The 23,119-nt window shown below is 46.4% G+C and overlaps 1 protein-coding gene across 2 annotated transcripts; it reads right to left on the bottom strand.

Moving 5' to 3' along the window:
- Window positions 1–12,850: 12,850 nt before the first annotated feature.
- On the bottom strand, window positions 12,851–17,553 carry LOC125539190 (beta-fructofuranosidase 1). 2 transcript variants are annotated; one of them, XM_048702561.2, is made up of 7 exons: window positions 16,915–17,553; window positions 16,744–16,752; window positions 15,680–16,551; window positions 13,787–13,948; window positions 13,477–13,703; window positions 13,314–13,401; window positions 12,851–13,223 (listed from the first exon to the last, which is right to left on the bottom strand). In XM_048702561.2, the coding sequence occupies exons 1-7, from the start codon at window positions 17,324–17,326 to the stop codon at window positions 13,023–13,025; spliced, it is 1,971 nt and encodes a 656-aa protein (XP_048558518.1). In that variant the 5' UTR covers window positions 17,327–17,553; the 3' UTR covers window positions 12,851–13,022. The 2 variants fall into 2 exon arrangements, with proteins under 2 accessions (XP_048558518.1, XP_087400687.1); XM_087544561.1 differs by lacking the exon at window positions 16,744–16,752 and having other exon boundaries at window positions 16,915–17,552.
- Between the last annotated feature and the right edge of the window lie 5,566 nt (window positions 17,554–23,119).

Genomic DNA, 23,119 nt, shown 5'->3' with positions numbered 1-23,119 from the left:
CAGAATTCCATGGGTGTTCGATTCATCACAATGTAACTAGATTATTGACTCTAGTGCAAGTGGGAGACTGTTGGAAATATGCCCTAGAGGCAATAATAAAAGCATTGTTATTATATTTCCTTGTTCATGATAATTGTCTTTATTCATGCTATAATTGTATTATCCGGAAATCGTAATACATGTGTGAATAATAGACACCAACATGTCCCTAGTAAGCCTCTAGTTGACTAGCTCGTTGATCAACAGATAGTCATGGTTTCCTGACTATGGACATTGGATGTCATTGATAACGAGATCACATCATTAGGAGAATGATGTGATGGACAAGACCCAATCCTAAACATAGCTTAAAGATCGTATAGTTCGTTTGCTAGAGTTTTTCCAATGTCAAGTATCTTTTCCTTAGACCATGAGATCGTGTAACTCCCGGATACCGTAGGAGTGCTTTGGGTGTGCCAAACGTCAAAACATAACTGGGTGACTATAAAGGTATACTACGGGTATCTCCGAAAGTGTCTGTTGGGTTGACACGGATCAAGACTGGGATTTGTCACTCCGTATGACGGAGAGGTATCACTAGGCCCACTCGGTAATGCATCATCATAATGAGCTCAAAGTGACCAAGTGTCTGGTCACGGGATCATGCATTACGGTACGAGTAAAGTGACTTGCCGGTAACGAGATTGAACAAGGTATTGGGATACCGACGATCGAATCTCGGGCAAGTAGCATACCGATTGACAAAGGGAATTGTATACGGGGTTGCTTGAATCCTCGACATCGTGGTTCATCCGATGAGATCATCGAGGAGCATGTGGGAGCCAACATGGGTATCCAGATCCCGCTGTTGGTTATTGACCGGAGAGCGATCTCGGTCATGTCTACATGTCTCCCGAACCCGTAGGGTCTACACACTTAAGGTTCGGTGACGCTAGGGTTGTAGGGATATGTATATGCAGTAACCCGAATGTTGTTCGGAGTCCCGAATGAGATCTCGGACGTCACGAGGAGTTCCGGAATGGTCCGGAGGTAAAAAATTATATATAGGAAGTGCTGTTTCGGCCATCGGGACAAGTTTCGGGGTCACCGGTATTGTACCGGGACCACCGGAAGGGTCCCAGGGGTCCACCGGGTGGGTCCACCTGCCCCGGGGGCCACATGGGCTGTAGGGGGTGCGCCTTGGCCTACATGGGCCAAGGGCACCAGCCCCAAGGGGCCCATGCGCCTAGGGTTTCCAAAGGGGAAGAGTCCCACAAGTGGAAGGCACCCCTAGGTGCCTTGGGAGGGAGGGAAACCTCCCTTGGCCGCCGCCCCCCTAGGAGATTGGATCTCCTAGGGCCGGCTCCCCCCCCCCTAGGCCCTCCTATATATAGTGGGGGAAGGAGGGATTTTTCATCCATGCCTTTGGTTGCCTCCTTCTCCCTCTCCAACACCTCCTCCTCCTCCATAGCGCTTGGCGAAGCCCTGACGGAGTACTGCAGCTCCATCACCACCACGCCGTCGTGCTGCTGCTGGAGCCATCTTCCTCAACCTCTCCTTCCCTCTTGCTGGATCAAGAAGAAGGATACGTTACGCTGACCGTACGTGTGTTGAACGCGGAGGTGCCGTCCGTTCGGTGCTAGGATCTCCGGTGATTTGGATCACGTCGTGTTCGACTACCTCATCCCCGTTCTTTGAACGCTTCCGCTCGCGATCTACAAAGGTATGTAGATGCATCCGATCACTCGTTGCTAGATGAACTCATAGATGGATCTTGGTGAAACCGTAGGAAAATTTTTGTTTTCTGCAACGTTCCCCAACACTAAAAGGGGGTCTTTAGTACCGGTTGGAGCCATCAACCCGTACTAAAGGCCACCACCTTTAGTACCGGTTGGTGGCTCCAACCGGTACTAAAGGCCCCCCCTTTAGTACCGGTTGAAGTCACCAACCCGTACTAAAGGCCACAACCTCTTTAGTACCGGTTCGTGGCACGAACCGGTACTAAAGGTTCGCCACGAACCGGTACTAATGAGCGCTGCCCGCCTAGCCGTTGGAACCAGTACTAATGGTCACATTAGTGCCGGTTCAATTACAAACCGGGACTAATGAGTTTCACATTAGACCCTTTTTCTACTAGTGCCGGTTCATCGCCTCGAAAAGCATCCTTGTATGCGAAGGTGCTCCCTCAGACACTAGTAGAAAAAAGACCTAATGTGAGACACATTAGTCCCGGTTCGATTTTGGCCCGGTACTAATGGTACCATTAGTGCCGGTTCAAACGGCTATGCATTAATGTCGGTTCGTGTTGAACCTTTAGTAACCGGTACTAAAGGGGTGGTGGCAGGCTGGCGTTAGGCCGGGGCCCCACGATCACCTTTAGTACCGGTTCGTGGCACAAACCGATACTAAAGGGCTATCCATTAGTACCGGTTCGTGCCACGAACCAGGACTAAAGGGGTCTGACCTACAGTCCCGGTTGGAGACACAAACCGGGACTATAGGGCAATTTTCGAACTCTACCCCCCCCCCCTTGTGTATCGCCATTTCAGTTTAGAAAAAATCAAAAGAAAATGATAAAAACTTCAAAAAATAAAATCCTTCGAGAGGTAGTTATATTACTACATCTACTAGTTAGGAAAATTTGAAAACTTAAATTTGGACATGTTTTGCAAAAAGTGTAGGGAAAATGTAAAACGGCTATAACTTTTGCATACGATGTCGGAAAAAAAGTATGATATATCAAAAAATTCAGCACGAAAATCCGCATTCGATGGAGACGGCCTATGGCCTGTTTGCAATTTTTTAGAATCCTCAAATTCCAAAAGGAAAAAAGATATGGTCAAATTTCAGTTTTTTAAAAAAAATTGGTTAAATCTGGCCAAACTACTTATTCAAGAAGTATTAATGTTACTACATAATTATTCAAGAATATTAGTGTTACTAAATAATTATTTCAATTTTTTAAATTTTGGTCAAATCTGGTCAAACTATGGTCAACCTGTGGTCAAACTATGGTCAAACTTATTTAAGAAATATTAGTGTTACTAAATAATTATTGTTTTTTAGAATAATAGTTTCAAACTCAAACGGTAAAACGTGTGACCTAATGCTCAAGCTAAACTGCTGAGGGTTAATAGGATTGACAGCTTACATTTGTCAGGAAAACAACAAGTGCAGACTTGGAATATAGGGGGAATATAACTCCGAAGTTAAGCGTGCTCAGGATGGGTGACCGGCCGGGAAGTTAGGAGATTTGGAATGAGTGATCCACACTTGAGCAGTTAAGAGAGGTGATTAGAGACTAAATCATCAAATAATTCAGAAAAATTAAAAATCAAAAAAATTCAAAAAAATTCAATTTTTTTTAAAAAAAGCCTTTAGTACCGGTTGGTAACACCAACCGGTACTAAAGGTCCCCCATACCAGGGCGCGAGCTCACGCCACGTGGTGGCACTTTAGCGCCGGTTCATGCCGAACTAGTACTAAAGGGGGGGGGGGGGCTTTAGTGCCCACCCTTTAGTGCCGGTTATGGAACCGGCACTAAAGGCCCTTACGAACCGGTTTTAAAACTCCATTTTCTACTAGTGAGATCTTGGTATGGTGGTTGTTCTCCTTTTTCTCCGGCGTTGCCTTGGTGATGGTGGAGGACAATGGTGGACAACGATTCAGCGAGGCACAAAGTTCTCCACTCGTGAAATTCTAATTTTACCGGTAGGAGGATGCTTAGTGAAAAAAATATAAGACACCTATGTATGTCTCACGTGGTGACCCCATATTTACTCTCTGTAATAAGTTTGTCTACTAATGGAATATATATGTGGTTATTTCAAAAAAAACAAGACAATCATATTGCACAGGAATATCAAGTGTACGTAACCAAATAGAAGTAACAGACTAAAACTAATGTCGTATAACAAAAAAAGCAAATATGTAGTTAATCTAATCGTAAGACCCTAAGACATCTAGTTGTGATATCATTGCTCAAACATTTCAACGGGGCCAAAACCCCCCAAACTTGATTTAGTCAGTATTTTTAAGATTTTAGTCTTTTAGGGAGGATAACCACCGGCCTCGGCATCGAGCCATGGAAACAACCATTTTATTAAATTATACAACAAAGCCTGACAAAAACAAATACATGGATCAACCCAAAGCCATCATTTTTTTTAGTTGTAGTGTAATTTTCTACAGAATGGCAGTTAATATAAAAGAAACGATACATTGAAATATCATTGTTTTTTATTGATCCATTTTATAAAAAATACATAAATTAATATTAATTAATGATATTTTGAAATTTTGTAGAATCGTGTAACAAGCACATCATCCATGTCAAATGGGGCTACACAATAAAAAAATCGAACCGTGATGCTAGTTTTTAAACTAAAGCGGACATGAAAATGAATTTACAAAGTGTACATTTTTATCTTGTTCGGCAAACCCAAATATGCATAAACTTGGTTGTAGGCTCTAATTGTCCTATGATATTTCATCTTATTTGTGTAGGACACTAGATATTATATCAGTTTGAATCATGATCCGATTGCACGAATAAGCAAGCTACCAAACACCCAATTACAGAAAAGTGGCAAACTCGGTTGATCAATTAGGTTGTCATGATCCATCTCAATGTCTGGTGAAACATGACCTTGTCTGGTCGATACAGCGCATCTTTGTCATGCAGAACTTCTCTTTACTTGGAGAAAAAGATCACTCAATTGGTAATTGGCAACAAAGTTATGGTCAACAAATAGATGAAACTATATCAATAGATGTTTAACCAATATTCAGATTGCATATATACCAAATATAGTTGTTATTTATGACATGTGCATCTGTCGTGAAATTAGCTGCTACTTTTGTATCAAAAGTAAGCCGTTTTAGACATTAAACGGTCTATATTTGATAGTTCATTTTGTACAAATATATATATTTCCTAAAAAAAATGTACACCATGAAATTATATGCGCTTATAAGAGAGAGTAAAATAGGGGTATTGTTGTTTGGTGGGTGAGGAGGGGGGGGATTGTTGGAGAGGCTCTCTTCATAAATACTCCCTCCGTTCCGAATTACTTGTCGCAGATATGGATGTATCTAGATGTATTTTAGTTCTAGATACAACCATTTCTGCGACGAGTAATTTGGAACGGAGGGAGTAGATGTCTGGTAGAATGGGTGCAGTCAGATTTCTCTAACTCCAACCCATGGTATGCTAAAAAATTATTTAGTTTTGATGATGCTAAACTATTACTGCCTGATTTCTCATGATCATTTTAATAATAACACACAATTATAATTTCCACTAGCTCATATTTGTGATTTTTTTTCTTCAAATTTGTCCATTTGAGAACGTGCCCCAGAACCAAAATGTCATATGTTTACTACCGAAGTGAATATACTACAAAACATAATAGAAGAATCACAAGTAAAGATCCTACAATGTTAGAATAATAGTGTGTAATAATACCTAGAGATCGGGAGTGCATATTATTGAACACATTTTTACCCGATTAGTTATTGGAATGGATTTACAAAACATAATGAATGCGCCGGTGTGAGGGAGCAAATTTTGAAACATAATGCATTGCCTATCACTGAAAGAATAACATAAAAATCTTAGAATAAATCCAGAAAATGAGCAATTGTATCAAGTCTAATACTTCAACTTGGTTGGATGTATTCTAGTGCAAGGAAGCTAATGGTAGATAATATTTTAGGGCATATAGATTTTTTTGAAATGTCAAACTTCATCAACAGTTAGCAAACGTGTAGCGAAAAATACCAACATATAATAATGTGAAATCAATATCACTAGATACATTGTTAGAAATATTTTGATACTCCCTCGGCTCCAAATTAATTGTACTAGAGTTGCGTCAACTTGGATCGGAGGGAGTATTATTGTTGTCTTGACGGACCTAGCCCGGTCCACCCCTAATTAGTACAGCCGTCGAATGATCCAATCCATTGCACAGTAGTAGGTCGACTGGTAAAGTCTAATCATCAGAATCCGTTCATGATCAGTGCCGTCCAACACATATGCTCGACAAAATTGCTGATGCGTTCTTCTACCTTGATTATCTGCAAGGCTTGTTGCTACAAACTTCTATGGCAGCGCGCGAGAGAGGGGCGAAAGCACGCCCGGCCGGGGGGCGTAGGCGTCCGTTCCCAACTCCCTTCCCCGTTCGTTCGATCGCTCCAGAAACTAGTAGCTGCTTTCATGGCTTCATCCACATCCGGTGGGAAACCGAACCGGCGTGACGAGTCCCTATCTGTAGGAAAGTACGTGCGCCCCATACCATACCCCACGGCGACAAGCAGAAGGGCGCTACACGCATGGCTACAACGCCGCGGTACGTACCCGCGCGCATCGTTCGGCGTGCGCGTCAGGCGTGCGCAGTGCAGCGTGCCGCTTAGACGCCGCGCTAGGCGACGATCAGAACTGAGGCCACGCAGGCAGGCAGCAGGCCAGCGGCAGCCCTGCGAAAGCCTGCACTGCCGCGGCGCAGGACGGGGGTCAAGGCTGCCCGGGGTCGGCCACAGTAGGGAGGGGCCTCGACCGGCGTATAGGCAGCGCCGCGTCCGCAATCCCGCATCCACGAGGGGCGGTTTCGTAATACAGTCTTAGTCCAGTAACTAGCACCAGCAGCTACCTCTGCCGGCCGGATAGCGCGTAGTACCGGAGGCGGCAGCAGCATCATGGGCCCCCGCCCGCTGCCACGAAATTATGAGGGGCCGGGCCGGGCCGGGCCATTGGCCGATGTGATGGATCCCTGCGCGCCACCGTCTACTACAGGGATATTAACGGTGCAACCATTTCCATATGTCTAGAGCGCTAGCCTGTCCTGCCTGCCTCCGCTGCTTACCGTAGTGCCTACACTCTATACGTCGGCACCTACCTCTTCGGCGCTCCCCGCCTCCCTCGCTTCCTCTGCTCTCGATCCTCTGCCCGCCCTGAGCTTTCCATCTCATCTGTCCACTCCCACCGTCTCTTGCACACAACGGGCCGGCCGGCCGGCCGGCCGTGTCCATCATGCGGCTAGCTGCTTGTTTTTTCCTCCCAGAGGGGTCAAATGATTGATGTTTTCCGCTTGCGCTGCGACGTGCAAGCACCCCCAGCGCACGCGCCACCTCGGCGTGCTCGTCCTCCGGCCACAGGCTCGGCTGTTTCGGTGCAAGGAGGAGGCGCGGCCGCGGCCACTTGCACTGTTCGGTGCTACCTTGCTTCCCATCCGATGCGGGCGTGGCGCCCGCCGGCCGGCCACCTGCTCCTGCTCCTGCTCCTGATGGGCCGTATCAGGCGATGAATTGCGCGCACCCGCTGATACGTCGCTCGCTCTTGCCGCACGCGTGATCGCAAATGTAAGCAAAAAAATTGTACGCTAGATAGGCGCTGCACCAGTAGCCACCTATAGCTTCTAGCGTCGTTTCGTTGATACGACAGTTTATGTTTGGTCGGCGAGAGGCATGTCAAGTTATCCACACCTCCATCAACTGTGTGCCCGGGCTTCCCGGGAAAGCATATCGTCCGTTTCTGTAACCAGGCAACGCGTTTGGAGCTTCACCTGTCCGTTTCTGCGCCACATACTTAGATTTCAAGAACTAATACATTATAACACATTGATCCTAACGAGTACTCCCTCCGTTCCAAATTACTCGTCGCAGAAATAGATGTATCTAGAACTAAAATATATCTAGATACATCCATACCTGCGACAAGTAATTCGGAACGGATGGAGTATATAACACAATCACAAATATTCTATTTTGTTTCATCTTGATCCTTTTTACGAACGAGTAATTTCTTTTATGGATTTCCAAAATACTCTGTCTCAATCAAGCCATCAGTTGTTGAATCAAAGCGCTCGCGTAGTGCGAGCCCTATGCTAATCTTGCATAAGGGTTTTTTCCCCTCGCATCGCTTTTTCTCTTTTTGGCTAGCGAACTAGAAGACGTTCATTCCCTGGCTGTAGTTGTTCGTTGGTTCTTCTTCTTCTTCTTCTTTGTTACCTACCGGTAGGACTGGTACAGTTTTCACCAGCCTTTTTCTTTCTTTCTTTTCTGTGTTTTTCGTAGCGGGTTTCTTTGGTTTTTAAAGGTTTTTTTTCTTTTCTTTCCTTTATTCTGTGTTTTCTTTATGGTTTTCTGTGGATTTCATTGCTTTTTCTTTCTTTCTTTCTTTCCTGTTCTTTACGGTGATGTCATTGCTTTTTCTTTCTTTCCTTCCTTTTCTTTACAGTTTTCAATGGTTATTTATTTTCATTATTTCTCTGATTTCTTTATGATTTCCACCGGTTTTCCTTTTTTTTTCTTTTCTTTTTTTCTTCAGCGAACTATTCGGTTTCATTGTTTTTTTGTGTGCTTTCGTTGTGATATTTTTGGTTTCCATCAGTTTGCAATGTTTTTTTCATTTCTTAATTCGCTGTGTTTACAGCTTTCACCCATTTTCTTCAGTACTTGTTGGTTTCTCTTTCTTACTTTTTACGTGTTTGACTTTGCGGCTTTCTTTGGGTTTCATTTGTTTTTTCTTTTCTTCCCAATTCATATATACTTTTTCCATACATCTTGTACATTTTTCTTATACAAGAAGAATATTTTTATGCATGTTTAACAACTTTCATATACATAATTAACATTTAAAAATATGTTTGGATGTCTATACTTTTTCATACACATTTTATATTTATCGTGTACATAAGGAACGTTTGTTTTATACACATTTATCATTTTACAAATACAAGGTTATCAATTTTTCAAACATATTTTTTGTAGTCTACAGTTTATCATACATTGTACATTTTCTGTATACATATGACATAGTTTTTACGGATGTTTAATATTTTTTAAATATATAATTAACCATTTTTCAAAATATGTTTTGATGGATATTTCTTTCTCCATACGCATTGTACATTCTTTTCTGTATACATTTGAAAACAGTGTAAATGTTTGAATTTTTTTAAACAAATAATGAACATTTTTTAAAACACATGCTTTGAATATATTTTCAAATATGTGGTAATTATTTTTTCAAACACATTGTTGAAAGAAATTTAATGATACAAAACTTGTTTTATAAACTACATGAACATATTTTCTACATTTTTAATCATTTTAAAAAAAATTACGAACATTCTTATATGAGCAATATTTGTTTTTAATGTAAAGTTCATTTTTTGAATGGTAAATATTTTTAAAAATGACACATATTTTTCGAAAAAGCATGAACAATTTTTAGGTGTCACAAATTTTTTTTTGGAACACTATCCATATTTTACTAAAAGTGCGCTAACAAATTTTTGCACTGCATTAGCATTTTTCAAATTCATGGTCATTGATTTTGTTTGAAATAGCTAAGTTTTGGAATGTATATGTTTTAAAAATATACAAAAGTAGAAAAAACAAAAAGATATGCGAGAAGAAACATAAACTAGAAAGAACTAACTAGGAAGATTTGTCGGCCAATACTATCGACTGGGAAGGCACTCCTTGACGTGAGACCTTATTTCAATCTCCGATGAAGCGATACATACCCGCGGCAATTCCTAAACGGCGCCCGCTGCGCCCGTTATAGGCTTAGCGGTACAGGGCGCACACCCCTTGTCTGTGCTGGACCAGCCCACGTTCCATTTTTTCTGTTTTAAAGAACAACAAAACTACACATGTACGTGCCGTTGTTCAAACAGGGGATCGCCAGGTTAAACAATGGCTATCATGACCAACCAGCTACCAGCCTTTGACGTATAGCTTTTTACTTCTTTTGTTCTCTGTTTTTTCTGGAACGGTTTTGTTCCTTTTTCCATTTTTATTAATTTCCATTTTTCTTTATTTTTGCTACACGTCTTTTTATAATACATAATTTTGCGTTTCAAATTCGTGAACTTTTTTTGAAATTTGATGAATCTTTTTCCAAATTCGACGAACTTTTTCTCAAATCTGATAAACTTTTTTCAGATGCGATGAACTTTTTTCAAATGCGATGAAATTTTACAAATCCCATGAACTTTTTTTGTTAAATCCGATGAACCTTTTTTCAAATTTGATGAACTCTTTTCAAATTTTTGAACTTTTTTAAATTCATGCCCTTTTATAATTCATGTTTTTTTCTGATTTTTTGAAAGTCAATGGCCGGTCAACCACGATCAATCATCTTCCGGTCACCGCGATCGGCCGAACCAAGAAACTCGATCGATAGAAACCAGGGAAATCAGTGGTTAGCGATTTTTGTCTAGTTGTTGGGCCGGCCCATGAGCTGAGGCGCATGTGCGCCAAGATGCAGAACTGGTGCTTAAAGCGCCCGTTAGGAGTTCCCCAGATTCATGGCGCCATTCTCTGCTCGAGTGCACGACGTCGAGCTATGTCTGGGCTTTGGTTGATGGCGACCTAGCTGAGCACTTAATTGCTACGACGGACCCAAACGTAAAACATTGGCTATTTGGGATGATGGATACTTTATCACATGACAAGGTTTTCACCCTCACGGTGACTCTCCGGGCTATATGGACAGCAAGGCAGAAGGCCATCCATGAGTTTATTTTCCAAAGTCCCGTGGCCACACGTATGTTCATTCAATGCTTCATTGCTAAATTGGAGAGCATCAAGAATGCCCCTAGACCGATGAGACCTACTCCCTTTGCAAATGTTTGGCTGCACCAGGTTTGGACGCCTCCTCCAGCAGGGATGTTTAAGATCAATGTGGACGGAGAGATCTCCCGAGATGGCTGCATGGGCGCATCCTTTGTTGTATGCCGTGATGACAAGGGCCTTCTCTTAGGGTCCTCGGCGATGGCTTTTCCGGGCATTAATGACCCATAGCTTGTCATGAAACACTAGCATGTAGAGAAGCGCATGCACTTGCCCAAGATTTGAATCTAGGAAAAATCATCTTCTCATGTGATAGTGAGAGTGTTGTCAATGATATAAAGCATGGCTCACGAGGGACGAACAGCGCAACAGTTCAAGAGATCAATGCGAATGAGCAACTTTTTGGAAGCATGTGATATCATCTTCGAAGGTAGGGACGCAAACAAAGAAGCTCATAGCTTGGCTAAATTTTCGGTTTCTCTTAACCAGGGTGGCCACTTGTGGCTGGGCTATCCACATGACCCTTTTTGTATTCATTTGAACTTCCCAATTAATCAATAAAGTGTCCTTCACCCTAAAAAAAGGAGCTCCCCAGACCCGCGCCCATATCAAAGTGCGACATCCGATTGTCTGTTAACATTGCTCTCGGCCTGTCGTGGCCTTCTCTAGCTAGTACACACCACATCCGGAGAGCTCCTAACAAGTGCCTATATAGCACCAGATAGACCTACCGGCGCCCCCGCGCGCGTGCTGGGCTGACCCAGCAATGCCTGGTGCGTTGACATGTGGACATTCGCTGGATTGCTAGTTGAAGTTGACACGTGGACAACATGACCGTTGAGCAGTTGACTACTGACAATTGACCGTTAACTATAAAAAATAAACATTTGGAAACAAATCATAAAATTGAAAATAGACCAAATTTGAAGAGGGAAAAAACTGGGGTAGAAAACAGTTCATAAATTCCAAAAAAGTTCACGCATGTGATTTTTTTTTCAAAAAACAGAAAATTCTCATGGACTTTGAAGAAATGGTTCACGGATTTCAAAAACAGATTTTGAAAAATAAAAGCAATATTTCAAAAAGTTCACGCATTTGAAAATCATGCATTTGAAAAAAATTGGACTTTGAAAAAAACTAGGTTTTGAAAATTCATAATTTCAAAAAAGTTCATGAAAACTTTGAAAGAAGTACACAAAAAATTGTAAAAAGTTCACAAAATTGAAAAAATTCATGCATTTGAAAAATGAGTATAAAGAAACCAGAAAAAAACTATGAAAAAATCTGTAAATTAGTAAATGTTTATGCATTTGAAAAATATCTTAAATTTAAGAAAAGATCAGGAATTTTGAAAAAGAAAAAGAAAATGGGAAAGAAAAACAATACAAACTCGTCTTGGAACAAACCAGAAAAAAGCGCTCCTGGAAAACCTGATGGAACCTTGTAGAGTGTTCCTAAAACCGGACAGAAAAAACTGATTGGACCAGTCGAACAGGAACTGGCGCGCGCGACAAATGTTTGCGAACCAAAAAAAAGTGTTAAATGGGTCGATCCCAAGGAAGAGGGGGGAGTGGGCAAGTTTGTGCAAACACCTGTAACCGGCGCGTAAGGCGTTGAATGGGGTGGGGGCCAGATCCAGGCCTAGTAGCATCGGATCCCCGCCCTGGACGCTAGCAAAACCACATATGTGCGCACCACCGGGCTTCGCCGAAGTTCATGTCGATGTCGGGATCTCCAACGCCTATGCAAGAGGCGTAGCGGCGGCAGCGCACCAAGATGAGCTAGGAAATTTTCTAGGCAGATCAGCCTAGTGATCTTGGGGATTACCGATGTAGCGACGTTGGACGCAATAGCTTGCAGAGAGGGTTTAGCACTTGCAGAAGATTTGGCGCACCACAACTTCATCATAGCGTCTGATTCGAAGCAGGTAATCAACGATATTCACAAAGGCAGTCGAGGAGGGTACAATGCTATCATTAGCGAGATTATGATTAGAGCTTCTTCTCACACTTTTAATTTTACTTTTGAAGGTAGAGCTACGAACACCCATGCAGATGGGTTAGTCAAGTTCTCACATTTTTGGATCAGGGGCGGCATGTTTGGTTGTCTGAACCAATGACCCTTTTTTGTATCCCACATCATGTGGCACCACCGCTTTGGGCAGAACATCTTGAAACATGTTCTTGTATTCATCATGCTCTCATTTTTACATTCCCAAAATCCTTTATCATTTGTACTTTTTTACTTCATTTTGTATAGCCCCTGAGTTATTTAGTCACACTATTCAGACACAGAAAACCACTTATTTTGTGGCAAAGAATACATCTGTAGTCCACCAACAGCATTACTTCCCGTTATAATATATTCACAAAAATGAAGAAAGTAAAGAAAACAAAAGAGCCGCTGCCCTACATTGTATACAATCAAACTATCGAGGCAAACATTGCTTGCCGGCCTACTTATGATGAATATGGATATGGACGGATGTAGGCCGAATTCAGCTCCCAGATCTTGATCGATTTTGCGGTGACGTTAACATTTGTAGCGTTGTTGAAGAGGAAAACTCTGGCAGAGTCGTAGATTGCCTTCGTAGGGTACACGCGCGATGTGATGCATGTCCTCCCGCCCTGAGCAAAGCTCTCCACGATGGAATGATCGACCTATGGCAAAAATCCACGGACAAAATCAGTATGTAACCGATGAGTCAAGACCAACCAATCATGATATATCGAATCCTTTAAGAAACGTACCAGTATTCTCACCGACAGATCTTCTCCGTCGAGCACAGGGACGGAGCTGCCGTAAACGGCCTTGACAAGATCGTTCGCCTTCGATGACCTGACGATCAAGATCGTGCAGATTAAGGTCGGTGTAATTAGGAGCGCGTGCAGATTAAGATGGATGCGTGCATACCTGAAGGCGTCTTGGCAGAAGTGGGTGCTGAGCTTCCCGTCCGCGCCCCTGACCAGGTAGAAGTAGACGGCGGTCTGCTCCGACAGGCCGTCGTCGGCCAGCACGAGCAGCCCGAACGGGCCGAGCAAGCCCCGCCCCGCCGCGCCGGCGCTCGCGCTGCAGTTGTACGGCGCCTCCGCCCCCGCCGCCGCGCCCGCCTGCACCTGGAAGACCGCCTCGATGTCCAACTGCACCAGGGCCGACTGTCAACGTTGGTGCTCCGAAGACGATCTAGAACGAAGAGATGCAGTACAGAGGGCCTGCAACTCACCTGTGTTGCTCTGCCGACGTCCAGGGGCACGACGGAGCCGGGCTGCAGGTCGAGGCCGTCGAAGCGCTTGCCGCGCATGCGCAGGTTCTCCACCTCCACCACCGGCCACTGCAGCAAGTTGCTGCCCGTCTTGGTGTCCAGGAGAACCGTCCTCGGGAATGACTGCATGTTGGTAAGGAATGTGGTTAATTACCGGGCTTTACGTGCTGCCTATACTGCGGTACGACTTAAGAAAGGCAAAACTAATGCGATTGTGAGTTTGTGACCGAAGAGGACTGAATGAACATTCTGCGGAGAGACCGTAAAACGAGGATATAGCAAACTGAACTTGGTTTACTGCATCAATCGTTAAAACGAAGAGAGTACATGTGGAGTATGTGTCACGGTCCTTGATGCCAGTGTGCAACGTATCGATCAACTAAGCAAGACAGTACCTATATATAGTTGGTTGAATCTGAACAAAGGCAGACCAACAGTTTTGTCTCCTTCCCTCGAGAAAAAACATGTCTTAAGATCTTTATGCTGCCACAGTGCCACACGTGCTTGCGACGACAGCGTTTCGCTAGAATACCATGGCCATTGCTTGGAAGATCTTGAACGAAAGAAAGGCGTGTACGTTTATAAGGCAAACATTAAATCCAAGGCGGAAACTGTGTCATTGCGGGTGACAGTAGTGGTATTTTCCCCTCCCTTTTGAACCCTCGATACATATGAACTTTCATTAGCTTCATTAATAAATGAAAAGAGGCTAGATCACCAAAAGAGGGTAGCTCGTTGTCCTGCAAATTATGCACGGACTGCTCGAAGAAGCGACGCTTGTTGGTTGCATAGAGCTTCAGATTTTCTTCAAGAACTTGTAATGGCAGATTGTAAACCCTATTGTCTTGGAATAAAAACGCCTTGATTCCCCGCACAAAAATATATGAAAAAAGGCGAGTCTTTTGCCAAAGAAAGGAATATAGTTGGTGGAATACGTAACTACGTAAGTTATTTGTATAGAAAACATTATCCGCCTAGAAATGGACAAGTAAAAGGAAATGAAGCAGCAGAAAGTTTTTTTAAGCGATCTTTTGGTTAGTGCATCAGAAGGAGTTCCCGTTGACTAATCTGGATCACTATGAACACGCCTTCTTCATCAGAAGGAAACCTTGAACATTTCCATTCGAATTTTAAACTCAAAATCCTTCGGCGTCAAGTAAAACCCAACTCAAGTACCCAGCCAAGGCACGTTACACGTACGAATTGGAGCCTTTGACTCCTCAGGCAACAAGTTGCTTCAAACAATCGGAGAGAAGTCGCGGTCATCACCAGGAAACCATTGCAGACAAATTGCATTTCGCGCCAGTCCATTGGACGCTTGCAGATCTGCCTGGGCCCTCTCGACAGTTGGTTTGTTTTAATAATTTTATACTAATTATTAAGCAGGCAAGAGAGACGTGCAGCTCGTCGTTTTGGATAAATGGATGTGGGCCCGAGGGCCCACGCACGGATTTGATTTGTTTTATATACTCCTATATACGTATATGCATGCCCGCATGCACCTCGTGGCCGGTGAAAGTCAATGGGTTTATGGCGTACAGTTGCAGGGAGGAGCCCTGGTCGCATGTGCATGGACAAGGCCAGAGACTGATGCACAGACAGTGCGGCTCTAGCATTTCAATAGTTCAGACAGAACAACGTGCGTACTACGTTGCACAGACTGCCATGGCCACGTTTCGAGCTCTGGTTCACAAGTTCAGAGCTCTGACGATCCATCGGACATCGGTGGCTCCTCGTTCAGTTCCTTGTCAGAAAACAATCTCAAGAGCTTTTGTGTACGTGACGTACCGTAACACCACCGGGTCGATTGCCAGGAACGAAATGAGACCAATGTTGAGTGGGTTGGTTGCTAACCTGGAGGGACGCCCAGCCCTTGAGCACGTCGGCGCGCTCGCTGTCGGACTCGCCGATCCACCCCCACAGCACGCGCCGCCGCCCCACGGGGTCGTAGAACGTCTTGGACGCGTAGAACTTGCCGTAGTCGTACCGGAGCCCGATCCCGACGTCGATCGCCGCGTCGTCCGGCGCCCACCGGTCGGTCGCGGGGTCGTAGGTGCCGATGCCGTAGTAGTCGTTCCGGTCGTCGTCGAGGCTGGTCTTGAGCACGTGCTTCACCCCGGGCCCCGGCGCGGCGGAGGTGTCGAGCCCCACGCCGGCGGCCGGGTCGGCGGACACCGGGTAGAAGTCCACGCACTCCCACATCCCGGTGCCCTGCACGACGTGCAGCAGCGTGGGCAGCAGGTCGTAGTGCACGAAGTCCTCCGTCCTGTACACCAGCGCCAGCCCGGCGTGCTCCTGGTTCTTGGACCCGATGGTGATCCGCCAGGCCTTGTCGGCCGGGTTGAGCCACGCCGTCGTCGGGTCGCGGAAGTCCGTCAGCCCGACGCCCGGCGGCGGCACCACCACGGGGTTCGCCTCCGACTTGGCCCAGCGCCGCAGCAGCGGGTCGGACGGGTCCGCCGGCTCGGCCAGGAGCTGCACCTGCACGCCGTCCTCCGTGGAGCCGGTGTAGAGCATGACGATCCGGCCGTCGGGGAGCTGCGTCGCCGAGCCGGTCCAGACGCCATTGATGTCGTACCAGTGGTCGGGCACCATGGCCAGCGGCAGGTGGAGCCAGTGGACGAGGTCGCGCGACACGGCGTGGCCCCACGTGATGTTCCCCCACACCGCCCCGTCCGGGTTCCACTGGTAGAAGAGGTGATACCATCCCTTGTAATACAGTGGACCTGCGAGACCAGTCGGTGCGCGTGAATTTCACAACTCGCAACAGTTAAGACATGAAAGCTAGTACGTAGATCGCACGATCATTGGGTCGTGCATTGATAGGACCGTCTAGCCAGAAACGTTGGAACCATAAAGCATTTTTTCACAGCATGCATGTGCATGTCTGGATTGATCGGCCGGCGGCAACAACTTACCGTTGGGATCTGGAGACGTCGATGAGAAGAGATCGATCGGAACCCACAAGACGTCCGTGACAAAAACGCAAGACCGAGTTAGCAAAGTGGAAATGTTTGTATCAGAGACGTACGTATCCAAGTTTCAGCGTATTGAATTGGACGGAAGAAGAGCGATGGCGACGTATCTACCGTTCATCCAATTCTTCTGGGGCTGGAAATGGAACGCCGTGCGCTGCCACGCCAGCATCGCGTTGGTCCAGTCGTAGGCGCCGCCGCCGAGGAGCGCCGGGGCGGTGGACTTCTCCGACACGCCCTGCACGACGCCGCGGGAGGCGGCCATCTCCACGGCGCGGCCCGCTGCCGCGACCTGGTCTCCCGGCGCGGCGGCCTGGCCGTCGCCATGCCGTTGTCTGTAGACAACGAGCCCGGCGAGCGCGAGAAGGAGCACGGTCCACGCGATGGCCGGGAGAACGGTCGACGGGCGCTTCTGCCGTGCCGGAGGACGGCGACCCTTGAGGTTGGTCTCCGGAAGCAGCGGCGTTTTCGCGCTCTGGGCGGCGTGGAAGCCGCCGTCCACGATCGCCGGGACGGCCGGGATCATCGCCGCGCGCTAGCTAGCTAGGCTTGATGGAGCTAATGGTAGAGGAGACGCATGTATCCGGCGATCGAGCTGTTTATGCTTTGTGTTTCACGGGAAAAGTATGAACTGCTGGATCGGTCGAGAGAGCAGAAGGAGCGCCGGAGCCGGGCGATATTTATAGACAGCGGAGCCTTGTATGGAAGAGACAGGTGGTGCAGTGTGGCGATCGACGATCTTTCTGAGCCCTTTGTTTGGGAAGGAAACATCGCTGCCGGAGGAGGCGGGAAAGAAAAGGAAGGAAACGGCTGCCTCTTGTGTCTGAGACGTACGCTGGGTGAACGGGGTCTATGGGGCCGGTCATCATGCACCGGCTATCCGACGCGATAGGAGGAGGACGGGTCAGAGACCAGGACCCGATTCGTGTGGCTCATGGAATCCACATAGTGCCTTTGCATGTAAGAGAGGAGCTAAGGATCATGCTCTTTCTGTACACTCGTTTTGTTTCTTTTTAGTTTACATATAAGATTTGATCAAAGTCAAACTTTATAAAATTTGACTAACTTTGTACGAAAAGATATCAACATTCACACTATGAAATCAATATTATTAGATGCATGATCAAATTAGTTTTCATAGCATATAACTTTGGTATTGTAGATGTTGAATTTTCTTATAAAGTTAGTCAAACTTTGTAAAGTATGACTTTGATCAAATCTTATATGCAGACTAAAAAAACGAAGGAAGTACATGTAAATATAACATATAAAGATGAATCTTCTCCATTACGTGTGTCTAGAGTCCACTCTTAAGGATGATATATTATTTGACCATCCTATCTGTTGCATCTTAATGTTTGAGCCGAAAAAAATAAGCAAGAGGGAGGATGTCAAAGGTGTGAGATCAACCAAGCCATCGTCGAGAAAAATAAGGAAGAACATGTTCCTTCATTACAAGAGATAAGCAAAGGAAGAAGCACGCGAGGTCAAGGACTCCAATGCCAAGGTCCAGGACGCAGAGCTATTGGACAACCTGAAGCTTTGGACTTTACTTTTATACTCGTCTGTCATGCCCTGGACATCCTATTGTTCAACCTGGAACTCGAGGTTGTATCTCTGGTTTCACTTCTCGACACCTCGGAGATAAGTCCAGAGATGGTCTGAAACTCTAGTTGAAAGGATCGGTATAGTTGACTAGAGGGGGGGTGAATAGGCAACTAAAAATTTTTAGCTTTTCTTTACCAATTTAAACTTTGCAACAAAGTAGGTTATCTAGATATGCAACGAGGTGAGCAACCTATATGATGCAACAACAAAAAGTACACAAGCAAGCTAAGGATACAACACGAAAAGCTTGCACAAGTAAAGGCACGAGATAACCAAGAGTGAAGCCGGTGAAGACGAGGATGTGTTACCGAAGTTCCTTCCTTTTGAGGGGAAGTACGTCTCCGTTGGAGTGGTGTGGAGGCGCAATGCTCCCAAAGAAGCCACTAGGGCCACCGTATTCTCCTCACGCCCTCACACAATGTGAGATGTCGTGATTCCACTAATGGTGCCCTTGGAGGCGACGACCGGACCTTCACAAACAAGGTTGGGGCTCTCTCCACAACCGAATTGGAGGCTCCCAACGAAACCACGGAGCTTCACCACAATGGAATATGGCTCCGAGGTGACCTCAACCGTCTAGGGTGCTCAAACATCCAAGAGTAACAAGATCCGCAAGGGATGAGTGGGGGAATCAAATTTCTCTTGGTGGAAGTGTAGATCTGGGCCTTCTCAACCAATCCCTAGAAAATCAACAAGTTTGATTGGGTAGGGAGAGAGATCGGGCGAAAATGAGCTTTCGAGCAACAATGGAGCTTGGGGGGAAAGAGGTGGGTCAACTTGGAGAAGAAGACCTCCTTTTATAAGGGGGGAAGACAAACCAACCGTTACCCCTGCTCAGCGCCGCACAGGGTGGTACTACCGTAGGGGTGGGTGGTACTACCGCTGTGCCCAGCGGTACTACCGTTCCACCTCGAGGTACTGCCGCGCAGTACGACGGGAGCGAGGACGTGGACCCAGGGCGGTACTACCGTGGTGGTAGGAACGGTACTACCGCCTAGGAGCGGTACTACCGCCCCTACTGCCGCAGCAAGTGCCGCAAAACCCGACACGAAAGGAGAGACCTCGAGTCGAGGCGGTAGGAGCACGGAGCCGCAGCGGTACTACGACTGAGAGCTCCAAGCGGTACTGCCGCGCTGGGGAGCGGTACTGCCGCTTCTAGCTCTCGAGCGCTACTACCGCTGGGGTTCGCGGTACTACCGTTGGGACTAGACCACAGGGAGAAGGCAGAAATGGAGCCTTCAACGAAACGTAAAAGCTCAGAGGATGCACAAGGGATGTGTACGTGTTGATTCCGCCCTAGCCTCACCAATGCGGACCCCCTCTTAATAGTACGGCTTTCCTACGACTCAAATCCACCGGAAAAAAACATAGACAAACGCCGTCTTCAATAGTCTTCAAGGGGGATAAAAACCGTCTTGTGCCTAGTGATGAAACGTCTAAAATACTCAAGGCACACGATTAGTCCGCAAAAGCATTGTCATCAATCACCAAAATATCTTAGGGATAAATATGCCCTTACAATCTTTTTGGTGGATTGATGACAATACGGGATTTACACAAAGGGGAAAATATAGGACATAAGCAAACCCCACATCTCTAAAATATAGACGGGCTCCCCCTAGATGTGTGCTATCTAGATAAGTGCTTTGGACTGCACGACGCACATACTAGGATCAACACTCCCCCTATATTTTATAGACAATGCATATCTTGCAACAATAAGGATAATACTAAGCAAGATAGTAAATATGAGGATAACATAAATAGCACAAGATAACATAAGCTCAATAAGATGCGATAGAGTGCATATGTCTTAAACCATATGATAGATAAGTCTCACGAGCACAACCAAACCAACACAAGCAAGCATCAACACGAGAAAAGAGTTTATGAGAAAGACAGGCAAGGCAAACACACACAAGCACACGCTCGCAACTCGACAACGACAAATCCCTAAGCTCTCTCCCCCTTTGGCACCGAGACACCAAAAAGGCAAAGAGCGCTGCTAAGGCTCCAGGTGATAGTAAACTGAGGGGCTCTATCATCACATCCTGGCGGGATCGTCTGCACTGCCATCCTCAGTTGGAAACTGCTCGGTGTCTGAACCGGTCCACGGACAGTGCTGCTGAATCCACTCCTCCTCATCAGTGATCTTGCCCTCAGAACCGCTGGCAACGATCGCACCCAACTGACGCATGAGCTCCTTGTGACGACTCCTGGCCTTCTTCTCAGCCACATGAGTCATATACTGACCGTGAGACTCCATGCAGAAGAGTTTCTTCATCTTGCGCTTGAGCTTCTTTTCCCAAGAGGGCTCTGCTCCAGATGGCTCATAGTCATCGTCATCATCAGCATCAGCCTCGGTCTCCATGTCAGCAGCTCCAGGCGGAACGCTGGAACACGGAGCTGCGGTGCCCCAGTTCTCCTTCTTCCTCAGACTCTTGATCTCATGAGAAACTAGATCCCCAGTCTCCAGTACCACCTTAGGATACACACGCTCCCAGGCCTTCTCAATGAGCAACATGATAAACGGTCCATAGATAGGGCACTTGCACTCAGAGATGGTGGAAACCAACTCAGACCACATGACATGAGAGATATCCAAAGAGTCTCCAGTGTTTTCTTCCTTCTCATGTTGACAGAAAAGAAGCATGTCCACAAGATAAGAGTGTAGCATATCCAAGTTGCCAATGCGAGGGAAGAGGGTCTCCCTGAAGATGCGATGGAGAATATCCAGAAATGCTGGCAGCTCATAGGTCTCCTTCTGAGTCACTGGGTTAATCTTCAAGGTACAGTATGGCCAGAGAGATTGCTTGTGAATGGACGTTGCATTGCGGTGAGGGCGAAAGCCAACTGGGTTTTCAAGACCTTGATCCTCAACTTCCAGAAGCTCCATGAAGGCCCTCCACTTGACAGTAAGCAGCCTGCCATTTGTCATCCAAGTCAGAGTCCTGTCCTCATCTGTTCCAAGATGGACGGTGGCATAAAACTGAGCCACCAATCTGCATCAAAATCCTTGTTGAACTGCATGATCCTGAGGATATTCAACTGAGATCACATCTGAAGAGCCTCCCCAAAGTAGTCAGGATCCTTCTCCATAAAGGCAACGTCGATGGAGCGAACATCAACAAAAAGATTCTTCTTGGCTTTGATCACATCAAAGTAGATGGCATACTGAAAACGATTCCAGAACGGGAGGTTGACCAAGGCAGGTTCTTGAGAGACCTCATAGGGGTTGCGTCGACGCTTCTCCCAGAATTCCTTGGCAGACATCTCTGTCACAGACTTGGCCCTTGGCGTGGGCTTGGATGCACTCATCTTCTTCATTTGAGGTGGAACACTTGGCGGAACACTTGATGAGGCCGCCGTTGTCTCAGAGGTGCGGTAGCGCTTGGAAGTGGCACGCCCGGGGTTGACACGGCGCGCATGCTGCTCAGAAGGACCATCGCCTGGAACCAAACACACGGACACACAGAACAACCAGAAAGAACAAGCATAAGCCACAAAACACAGTAAAAGAGATCAAAAAATGGCAGGAACATGGTGGAATTAGGCAAACATCGGTAGTACCAAGATCCATAAGCGGCAGTACCGCCCAAGCGGTAGTACCTCTCCACAGGGAGCGGTAGTACCGCTCAATACAGGGAAACGGTGGTTCCCTACTGCCGTGGTCAAATTTGGCACTACCGGACTGCCAAATTCAAAAATACTCCTACCAATTATCAATCCAACTAGTCTAGTTGCCATCTCCAACCTACTCAAGCCTAGATTTAGCCAAATCGAGAGATGCAACCACTATTGCCCCTAACACACTAGATCTGAAATCTAGACAAAAGGAGAGGAGGAATGGGGGCAATACCGGCATCCATGGCAAGAGGACGGGGTGGGGATCGACTCCACCGAAGGAAAAGGAGAGGGATGGCCCGGAGACGGCGGCCCGCCGGAGCCCTCCCGCGGCGAGGCGACGCTGGAGAGATGAAGAGGAACGAGGGGGCGGTGCGAATGGGTATGGGGACGACGAAACCTCCCCTGCCCTGACATAACCCCCTAGTCCCGCCCCTCAACGGTAGTATCGCTCGGGTGGGCGGTGGTACCGCTTGTCAACATAAGCGGTAGTACCGCGCACCACCAGCGGCAGTACCGCCCAGCAAGACCCAAAGACTAGACACTAAACGGTTAGCTCAAAAAGAAGGGAAAAACAAAAGGCAAGAAGAGGGAAGCAAAACACAGCAACGAGAACACTAGAGAAAGGACAAGAACCACACACCTCTTCAATAGAGGGCGGTGGCCGAGGCCACCTATGTATGAGTCAAGAGGTATGGCGCCGCGAAGATTTTAACCTTGGGCCCATGACCACAACTCGTCTTTGAAGCACAAGTTCCATCAAAATGGCTAATATGGCAGACTTGATTAATTTATGCATAATGGGGGGAGGGAGAGTTCATTGAGAGAACAACACTCCCCCTATGTCCATGCCTACACCTAAACAGGATAGCAAATTGAGTATGGTGGGGTGTGCAAGGGTTCAAGTCACATTGCTCGAATCAATGATATTTAGCTCATGCCTTAACTCACGAAATCTTGCTTCATCCAAAGGCTTCGTGAAAATATCTGCAAGGTTATCATGAGTGTTGACATAGTTGAGTTCGATCTCCCCTCGCCTAATGTGATCCCGATGAAGTGATACCGAATCTCAATATGCTTCGTCTTG

Source organism: Triticum urartu, chromosome 2A, assembly GCF_056163025.1.
Source record: "Triticum urartu cultivar PI428250 chromosome 2A, HENAU_Tu73, whole genome shotgun sequence".
Lineage (NCBI taxonomy): Eukaryota > Viridiplantae > Streptophyta > Magnoliopsida > Poales > Poaceae > Triticum > Triticum urartu.
The sequence above is the reverse complement of the archived record's forward strand: the minus strand, read 5'-3'. Positions and strand labels throughout refer to the sequence as shown.